General features: G+C 47.4%; 1 protein-coding gene across 3 annotated transcripts; it reads left to right on the forward strand.

The window, feature by feature from the left end:
- Positions 1-335: 335 nt before the first annotated feature.
- On the forward strand, positions 336-5,425 carry Gstm4 (glutathione S-transferase mu 4). Of its 3 annotated transcripts, none has more exons than XM_021631676.2 (8): positions 409-628; positions 830-905; positions 1,322-1,386; positions 1,668-1,749; positions 1,848-1,948; positions 2,743-2,838; positions 2,920-3,030; positions 4,503-5,425. In XM_021631676.2, exons 1-8 carry the CDS (start codon positions 593-595, stop codon positions 4,590-4,592), a joined length of 657 nt encoding a protein of 218 aa, XP_021487351.1. In that variant the 5' UTR covers positions 409-592; the 3' UTR covers positions 4,593-5,425. The 3 variants fall into 3 exon arrangements, with proteins under 3 accessions (XP_060248881.1, XP_021487351.1, XP_060248882.1); XM_060392899.1 differs by having other exon boundaries at positions 455-535; XM_060392898.1 differs by lacking the exon at positions 1,322-1,386 and having other exon boundaries at positions 336-535.
- The last annotated feature ends 4,754 nt before the right edge of the window (positions 5,426-10,179 follow it).

Raw genomic sequence — 10,179 nt, forward strand, 5'->3', positions numbered from 1 at the left:
ACTCGTTTTAAGTCCCTGAATAATATGAGCCCGCATCCTGACCGTGTAGGAACTTTCAAATTGAATCAGAGGTTTCTCTGTGATAGAAATAACCTCTTGGAACTCAGATGAGGAACTTCTGAACAGAGACTTCTCTCTGCCGGGCAAAGAAACATCACCCGGGTACCACTGTCATCAGCAGGGCCCTGCATATCTTTGTTTGCCAAGGATGAAGTGCTTAACCAACACAATGGGACTCCCCTGGAGGCCTCACTCTCCTACACTCCGAAGGTAGAGGAGCACGTAGGCAGAGCGCTCTGGCGAAGACAGCCACTCGGCCAGAGCTCAGCATCTGCGCATTCTGCGAGAGGATGAGGGCGGGACTGCAGGCGGAACCGCGCTGTACGCTTTCCGGTCTCTTGGGGGTGGAGCTCTGTAATTGTGCTTCTGTGGGTGACGGGGGGAACTGGAGGAGCAGGGTGTGTTGCGGGGCAAAGTGGGTAGAAGCAAGATCCTATCGGGCACCAGCCCCACCCAGCTACCCCAGGGCACCAGGGTAAAGTCAACGCTGCTCACCGGGAGGCTAGTGGACTAAGCCCCGGGGACCAGCACCATGCCTATGACACTGGGCTACTGGGACATCCGTGGGGTGAGCGACCACCTGACGAGTGGGAAGGATCGCAGGGCACAGATGAGGGGAGCTGTGCAGGGGAGGGATCTAGAGGAATCCCTTTGCTTGTCTAGCCCAGGCTCTTGCACACATGCTGGTGTGTACGCCTGTGCGAACTGACTCGGAGGAGGTGCAGTCACGTAGAAATCCCCTGCCCCCGTCCCTGCCCTATCTTTCCAGCTGGCTCACGCTATTCGCCTACTTCTGGAGTACACAGACACAAGCTATGAGGAGAAGAGATACACCATGGGCGACGGTAATGACGTTCGTTTGGTCACACTTCTTCCCTAACCCTGACCATAGGCGCCTAACAACCCACTTCTGACTACTTTCCAGGCCTCCCGCACCACCAGGCTCCCTCAGGTGGACTTAGAGGCTGCCTTTTCAGAAATTCCCAGAGGGTTGGGCCTGAATGGCATACAGAACACAGAACCCTGGAAGTGGAGGGTCTCCCCCCAAACCTCCACCCCACCCCCACTCCCCCCCCCGTTGAAATTAGATCACATTTCCCATGAAGGCTTGGCTACACCTTTTGTAAGTCTTGGAGAGGTAGGGCCCTCAGTCCAAACCACTCTTCATCCCTGGAGCAGTAGACTGTGAGGTTGCAGATCCCTTGCCTTAGGGGGTTGGACACTAGGCTGATTTCTTCTTCTGAAATCTTATCAACCACAGCTCCCGACTATGACAGAAGCCAGTGGCTGAGTGAGAAATTCAAGCTGGGCCTGGACTTTCCCAATGTAGGTAGAGGGTAAGGGAAAGTTTGGGGAAGGCGTGTTGCTCCCACCTCATCTCCTTGCCTGGCAGAGGTGGTTTGGGATCAATGCTTTCTTCTGCTCTCCTACTCCCATTCCTGGGGGTTGCACAGTGGTTCTGTGATGGGCTGTGTCCCACCTCTTCCATTCAGTGTGCAGGCTGTTCTTGGGGGCTCCCAGGTCATGTGGTCATGTGTTTGTCCTAATACAGAGAAGTAAGGCTGGGGCCTCGTATCCCATCTGACCATTTCTGCTTGTCCATCCAGCTGCCCTACTTAATTGATGGGTCACACAAGATCACCCAGAGCAACGCCATCTTGCGCTACCTTGCCCGCAAGCACAACCTGTGTGAGTGAGGCTGCCTGCGGGGAGGGGGATGGTGGTCATCTCCCTGGGCTTGGCTGGGGCAGGAGGCTGAGGGTGAGTCTGTGCTGTGTGTGCTGCAGGTGGGGAGACAGAGGAGGAGAGGATCCGTGTGGACATTTTGGAGAACCAGGCTATGGATGTCTCCAATCAGCTGGCCAGAGTCTGTTACAGCCCAGACTTTGTGAGTCTTATACAACTCCCACCCCGGGCTGGCCCAGGTAGTGTTTGGGTCAGGAGTTGGCACTCTCAGATTCCCATCTGCACAGCTCTTACTTCCCTTTTGAATTTCTTAGCCACTTACTCTCCAGGATTGTGTGTGTGTGTGTGTGTGTGTGTGTGTGTGTATATGTGTGCGTGTTATCACCAGCAGTCCCCATTTCACTGAACTATGAAATGAAGACTCTTAGGCCTCACCTACTTTAGGGTACAGTCCAGACTTCCCAGAGTGGACATTAAGTCCCTAGATAGTGAAGTCATGCTTTCCAAGTGTTCTCCACCTGTGCCCTCTGCACAGGGTCAGCCTGAAAGACTTTCTCTCCTTTCTTCCTTCCAGCCTCAATTTATGTACTTCTCAGTTTACGAGGGGAAACTCAAGTATATTTCATTCTTCTGGAACCTACCATGCAGACCTCTTACCTTCTCCTCTGAGTACTTTTAGTTCTGGATTCTCTGATGCCGTCTGGCATCTAACCCACTGCCTGCAAGGTGCTCAGGCACTCAGAGGTTTAGCCATCAGGAACAATGATGTCCCATTTCGGACAGTGTCTTACTCTTCCCTGGCTTTTCTTGCCCTGCATTTGAAGGGTGGGGCGGGCTACCAAGGAGTCTAATAAGTAAATCAAAGCCTAGACATTGACTCCACCTCCAGTGTAGTGGAGATGGCTGCCCACCCCTAGCCATTTAGGGCCATGTACGATACTGTTGGCCCAGGTCATTCTTGGGAAACTGCATGGTGACAGCTGTTTTCTGCCTCAGGAGAAACTGAAGGCAGAGTACCTGGAGCAGCTTCCTGGAATGATGAAGCTCTTCTCACAGTTCCTGGGGAAGCAGACATGGTTTGTTGGTGAAAAGGTAAAAAGAGAAGAAGTTTGGAGTTGTCATTCTTTCCAGGGGGTCAGATTTTCTTGGTCGCTCATTCTTGGCCTCTCGCAGATTACTTTTGTAGATTTTCTTGCTTACGATATCCTGGACCTGCATCTTATATTTGAACCCAAGTGCCTGGACGCGTTCCCAAACCTGAAGGACTTCGTGGCCCGCTTTGAGGTGATGCCCTGAGCCCCCCTCCTCTTGGCTGTCAACTTTCCCTTGATGTTTTCTTGGGCTTGGAGATGAGGTGAAAAATAACTGGTAGATACTGCTGAGCACTCGCTTTCTGCTGGAATCTGTGATGAGCATCTCACATCACTGCAGCATTCGTCGAGGGTGGGAGAATTATCTGTTCCATTGCTCAGATAAGGAAACGTGGAACTCTAGAACGTCGCTTGCTCAAGGTTTCAGCCCCAGTAGAGCTGGGATCCCTGCTGACTTTCTGCTCCCCAGGGCAGTAGGTAGTGACTGCAGCCTGGGTTAGGAGGGCCAATCAAAGAAAGATGGTGCGAAGCACCAGGATGTTAGAGAGTACTTGTGCTTGAACTGTTGGCTGCCTTGCTGAGACTTGTGTGGGGTTCCTGTTGGAGAATTTTATCTGGAAATGTGTGACACATGCTTTCCTCCCTCCCTCCTTTTCTTTTTGATTATGAGTGTCTACGTGTTCTGTGAGATGGCATTATATGCTTATTTTTACTTGTATTTCCTGATCTGTGTATGAGGCACGTGTGGTACCCAGGAAGAAAGGAAAAGTTGGTCCTTATACCCTCTGTGGGAACAGGTGTATCAGATAACATCAGTCATACCACACCGGGAGGTGTGTGGGGTACCACATGGGTGCCGGGGAGCCCAGATTCACGAGAGAAATTCGGGGGCTGGAGGCCTCAGTCCAGTGAGCTTTTCAGTCTGGAGCTCATTTTGCTCTCCCATTCCTTAGGAAGTGATGTGCGCTGTCAGCTGGTTCTTATCATTTGGCCCAAGCTGAGTGGCTTTGGGAGGGAAGAGGCTGTGGAAAGCTGAAGGCTGCAGCTCTAGGCTAAATGTTAATTTGGTCCCTTGGATACAGGCAGCTCTGAACTGCGTTAGGGATATTCTCGGGGCTCACTGTCCTGCTAGAAGGCCAATAGCACATGTAATTGCTATTGAGCCTGGTCCCTGTCTGTTTCAAGGCTGGAGACAGGATTGCTTGAGGCTCAGAACCAGGTGTGAAAATTTGGTTTTCTCCTTAGGGAATGCTTGGAGTGAGGCTGGCTTTTCTTTTCTGGCCTGCCAGTATCTGTAGACTTTCACCCTGGTTTTGCTGAATCACTGGATGAATTCAGGGTTATCCTCCACTGGAGGAGATAGGGGCTATCTTTCAACATGGCCCTTCGTCCTGCCAGATTCCTACTCAGGGGTGCAAACCCAGGCGATATGAAGTTGGTATGTATAAGAGGAGCATGTCTGTGTAGACGGGGTCGCAGGGCCTCTTGGGGAGAGTGGGAAGTGGGTGCCCAGAAAGAGTACAAAATTGGAGGAGCGGAGGCCAGGCCAAACCCAGATGTGTGCCACTTACTAGCAGTGTGAGCAAGAGGAAATTGATTCACCTCGCTGGCCCTGAACAAACCTGAGTTTTGGGTTTTCTGTTTTTTTTTTTTTTTTTCTCTCAGGGCCTGAAGAAGATCTCTGCCTACATGAAGACCAGCCGCTTCCTGAGAACACCTCTGTATACAAGGGTGGCCACATGGGGCAATAAGTAGGGCCTTGACAGGGCAGGAGGGGCGGTGAGGAACCTGGGATCCAGGAATCGTTGAACTTCCGACAGCCCTGATACTCTTTTTCTTTCCGCCCCCTTTCTGCCCCCAGGGTGTCATGGCTCCTCTTTTTTTTCACCCAATCCCTGCCCTTTCATGCCCTTTAAAGCCGAGGCTCCTCGTTTTCCTTCAGCAAAGTGCCTTTCTAGCATGACTGTGCCCTGCCCCCATTTGACAGTCTTGCCTGCCAGTTGCTGTGCTGTTGTGAAAAATTGGGACTCTGCCTCAGAGCTCAGCCCAGGGCTCCCCAGTCTTGCTAGGAGACTAGAGATGGCTGCCGTGTGACGCCCCTGCCCAACTCTGTTGGGTCCCTGCTGTAAAGAAGGCCTGAACCACACTGGCTCTGGCAGCTGCACTGCCAGCTTTTACTGCTGCCTCCATGGACTACCCAGCATGACCCTGAGTTATCAGGGATTCTGCTTGATAGGCAGGGGTTAGGACGTCTTGGCCCCAACTGATAGCCTCACAGCAGGCAGTCGCAGGAGGCTCTGTGGAGTTCAAAGGGAGCTTGGATCTCCTTTAAGCTAGCATTACTTAGGTTTGTCATGCAGGTCTTAGGGGTGAGGATCCAAGCTGGTGGGAGTCCCCAGCAGCAAGCCAAGATCCTCTCTGCCTCACAGTGGTATGGCTGTGTTATATCTATATGTCTCCAAGATCTGTCTATTGGGTCTCTGATGCCTTCAGAGTATCCTGTCTTAGTCACAGAGGATAGGGACTGTCTTGGTTAATCCCTTCCCTCTGTGAGCCCCTGTGAAATAAATGCCATCATGTTTTCGTGATTTCAGATGTCTTTTCTTACCATTTTTATCAGAAATACTTTGGATAGGTACAGAATTGTAGAGTGAACTTTTAGTTTCACTAAAAGAGGTGGCTGCTCACTTATTTGATGGATTGTTGACAAAAATCTTTTTCCATTTTGTAGGCCTCTCTTTTGTCTGACTGATGGTGTCCTTTGCCTTGCAGAAGCTTTTCAGTTTCATAAGGTCATGTTTATTAATTGTTAATCTTAGTGCATGTGCTGTTGGTGCTCTGTTCAGAAAGTCTTCTTCTGGGCCAATGAGTGAAAAGCTATTCTGGAATTCCTTTTGTATTACGTTCAGTGCATCCGGCTTTATGTTGAGTTTTGATCCATTTGGGGTTGAGTTTTGTGCTAAGTGATAAAATTTATGTAATTATTATTTCAAAGTATAGAATGAGACAAATACAAAAAAAAAAAAAAAAGAAAAGAGGTGGCTGCTCTTTTTTCAGAAATGTAGCGTTTCTGGTAATAAGAATCCAGTCACTCTGACTAGGATTCTTTTGTACATGTTCAACTTTGACACTTCACATGGCCACCTTAGTCTTGATATCTCCAAGTCAAAGCTTTTGTAGGGATCTGAACCTTGACCTGGTACTTCACACACTTTCTGAGCTTCTCCCACTCAGACTTAAAATAAGGTTGTTCTGGGCTGACAGTGCTGCCTCCAAGAGCCAAAGGCTATTGAACAAAACCCACACCAGTCATGACCAACCTCTTTTGAGTTGTTGGTCAGGGTTTTCCAGGAGACTTCCAGAAATTACAGGCTATTTCTATTGGCATTGGTTTCCCCTATGTACTTCAGACACAGGACCCAGAGACCCTAAGCCGGATCTGACCTGAAACCTTCATCCCTGAGGACTAACTTTCATAGTGCCAGAAGGTACTATGTAAGCTTCCGAAGGAGGGAGGCAGTCAGTAATCCTTCTCAGCTATGATGCCTGTAACCACGTCAATGACCAGGACGCCACACTAACCCTTAGGGTGCAGTAATGGCACACATACTTTGATGGTAACCAACAGCTCTTTAATTAGACTTAATGCCTGATCAACAAGAGGGAAATCATGCCTGGTATAGGAAACCTAGTCAACTGCCCAGGGGTAGTGAAGTCATGGATCTTAGAGGTGAACATACAGCTGCTACATTGTTAAACCATCATAATCCTTAAATACACTCTAAATACTTGTCCTCACTCCTCATCAAGAAACTTCTCTTTGCAATAGATGGAGAACATTGCAGAAAACTCTAACCAATCCAAATCTATAGCTGTGGAGCCTAGTTCCAACTGATGCTATCTCTAGCTCAAGCCCTGCACCTCAGGCAGGGTTTAGATTATTGCAGAAGAGTGGGTGGAAAGATCAGAGCCAGAGTAACAGGGTGTTTGCTCTGAGATTGTGTCTTCTAGGAATGTCAGAAGTCTCACCAGCATGGCTGCCTAAACATGAGCTGAACAAGAACACCACCAGCAGACATAATAACGTAGGCAGTGGGAAAGCTCATGAGGCCTCGACTCTAGACAAAGAACTACAGGCAATGAAGGAGTGTTCAGAGTGGGGGAAATAGTCTTCTCCAAGAAAGAGCACTGATTATCCAATACCAAATGGTCAGCCCTGAAAACAAACATACATATAGACTGAGGAGGTTGTATTTATGTATTTAGAATGTATATATATATATATATATATATATAACAATTAAAAAGGAAAGGCATATGGAACACTCTGGAGGGAGAAAAGGGAAGGGGGAAATTATGCAATTATAATCTGAAAAAAGAAATAATTAAAGAATTAAAATGAAGCTAATTTCAACATAAAAATGTAAGTCTTGTCTTTTGAAAGACAACAGCATTCTGACCCGCCTAACAAGAGTGGGTCATAGGCAGGGCCATGTCCAGTTCTGGTGGATATTTCAGTATTCCAAAGTGGTTGTCCCATCAGCAGAGTGCAAAGGGATGGCATTGCTAATCAGCAAAGACTTTGTTCAAAAGCTATAGTCAGAAATAGATCATCAAAACTTACTTAAGACTTACATGGCATTTCCCCAAAGTGAACAGCCAGTCATTTAGTCCATGGACTCATGATAAACACCGTTAGTTAGCAGAACAGTGCATGATTCAGCGTATTCCCTGCAGAATGGCTCATATCCAATGAGTGACAACAGTTGCTAAATCTGTGCAATAATTGGAACTTGTGCCAGGTTCATTACTCCCCAGTCCTTCATCTGTACGATGCCCTCCTGAAGTGATTTAAAATCACACCTAGAATGAGCCTCAGAAGATGCTAAGCTTTCTTATTTCTTTTTTTTTTTTTAAAGTGTGAGCAAGATACTTTTAAATTTGAGTACATTAGTGTGAAGGTGTCAAATTCCTTGGAATTGGCTTTACAGACAGTTGTGAGCTACCATGTGGGTGCTGGGAATTGAACCCTGGTCCAGCCTGGCAGAGCAGCCAGTGCCCTTGACCACTGAGCCATCTCTCCAGCCCCGGGTTTCCTGGCAAGGTTTCTAACAGCACCGTGAGCCTTCTCAGTGCACCAAAATGAGTAGTTTAGTTTGCAGGCAGGTGTTTTACTCGCTCCAGACTCTCATCTGATTTTTATAGGTGCCTACCTCTTTGTGAAGCTGAGTGATACAGTCTCAGTACACTCTGTCTGGCCATCTTCATGATGTCAGAGGTGTGGATTTCATTGACTGAAAAACTTCTAGCCCGCATCGTGATCCTCTCGTTCCCTCTGGCTTTATTCATTTTGTTTGGATAAACTACCAAGTAGATACTTCAAGGTAAAAGGCAAAACCAATTCACTACTTTATAAGCGATTATCTTGTTCTCTTTATGTAGAATAATTTAATTTTTGGTGGCAACAGTAAATCGCGTGCACCTCTTTCTCAACTACATAGGCACCTGGTGGCCAGAGACGCGTCATCCGGTTATCTTTTTTTTTTGTAGACTACTCTGGTCTGGAACTCAAAGATCCAACCACCTTTCTCATGAGTGCTGGGGTTACAGGTGTACAACACCATGCCCACCTCACTTTCATCATTTCAAAATGCTTTGAGATATGTGTCTGGCCTCTTTGTAAATTATTGCTCATACATGTTTCCACCTGAGGAATCAAAATCTGTGAATCTCCTGGGATAAAACTGCTTATTCATCTCCTGTCTGTTGCCTAGTCATTTCCTGGAGAAAGTTGGAAGATACACCCAAGGCAATCCACGCCTCTTTCCTTAGGGGTGTCATAACTGGGATTCTCTTTTAGGTTTTCTATCACATAAATGAGAGTTAATTTTTTGTAGATATCACATACATCTCAAGACATCGTTCCTCATATGTTTGACATGGTATTTCCAGAAAAGCTTAGCATTTGGTTTTGTCAAGGAAAAAGCACGTGCCATTAGTGGCTGACGCCAGTCAGAGTCTGGACAATTCTAACGCAGAGGGGTGGATGTACTCCCTTATTTTGACTAGGCCACTCCATCTTCTCCTGTCTGGGGACATCTAACTACAGGTTCTCTACCCTAAGACTTGGCGGAGACTCACAGCGTTGTCCTCCGCCCATCTGCTCTTTCAACTTGACTGAGCACTGACTCCCGTGCTTCGCTGAGTTGCAGAGATCATGAACCTTCCCTGCTCCATGATATTTTCATCCAGTGTCAATAAGTTACTTCTATCTGATTAAAAATTACATAATAATTCCATTACTTTTATCTAATGCATTGATATATATTTGTTTCGTTTCCTTGGAGAACCTTGATTATCCTATATAGCAAACAAACACAAAAAATTAATCACAGTAATGAAAGAGTCTATAAAGAAAATATAAAACAATGTAGTACTTCCATTTCTTGGGGACCTTTTTCAATTTGGAACAAATGGGATGAATTTAGAGGTAAGACATCTTTTTCTGTCCTAGTAAGTCTCAGTTCATTATCAGTATTTTTGGGAGGAGTCCAAAGGGAAAATCATCTCAGTTCATTGGTAAGAGAATATCTGGGAGGCTTGCAAGGGTAGTTGGGCATTTAGAAAATAGTTGCTGCTATGGTGACCCCATCATTTTGTCCCTTGACTCATGGCAACCATTGTGTGCTGATATATTTAACTTTTGGCCTTCCCTGTGTGGAATAGGTTTATTTTCTGTGGTAATGCACCACATGGGTGAATCAGCCTGTAGAGGCCAGATGTGAGCATCCTTCCCCTGGAATGGAGATTACAGCTGGGCATGAGCTGCTGTCTGGGTCCCGGGAAGTAAACCCAGGTCCTTTGCAAGAGCATCAAGTGCTCTTCGCTGCTGAGCCATCTCTCCAGCCTAGGATTTCTTAGGAGTTGTAAAAGAAATGTTTATGATGGGGCTTGTCGTATAGGCACTGGCTGCTCTCCTAGAAGGTCTATCTGAGTTCAATTCTCAGCATCCATAGGACAGCTCACGACTGTCTGTAACTCCAGTTCCAGGGGATGTGGATCTGACACCCTCACTAGAGGTACATTCAGGCAAAACACCAATGTACATAAAATGAGAGAGAGAGATATTATTCCACACAAAGGGAAAGTCTCCTGCTCTCTTTCCCGATGTGCAGCCTGCTACCATGGGGCTTCCCCAGGCTAGACTGCTGCTAGGTCCTCCCCATCTTCCCTCTCCCAGCTCTTCCAGGGCAGCAGCTGCTCTGCTCCACCTCTCACTGGCCAGTATGTCTAGGCTGAGTTTCTCCACCTGCGGCTTCTGAGCCATTCGTGGTTCACAGAC

The sequence above is a fragment of the Meriones unguiculatus genome, chromosome 10 (genome assembly GCF_030254825.1).
Source record: "Meriones unguiculatus strain TT.TT164.6M chromosome 10, Bangor_MerUng_6.1, whole genome shotgun sequence".
In the NCBI taxonomy this organism is placed as follows: Eukaryota; Metazoa; Chordata; class Mammalia; order Rodentia; family Muridae; genus Meriones; species Meriones unguiculatus.

Coding starts and splice junctions, on each gene's coding strand:
- Gstm4 (XM_060392898.1), top strand. CDS start 351: ATGAGGGCGGGACTGCAGGCGGAACCGCGCTGTACGCTTTCCGGTCTC. Junction 536..829: donor AGCTACCCCAGGGCACCAGG/GTAAAGTCAACG, acceptor CTATCTTTCCAG/CTGGCTCACGCTATTCGCCT. Junction 1,949..2,742: donor TCTGTTACAGCCCAGACTTT/GTGAGTCTTATA, acceptor TTTCTGCCTCAG/GAGAAACTGAAGGCAGAGTA.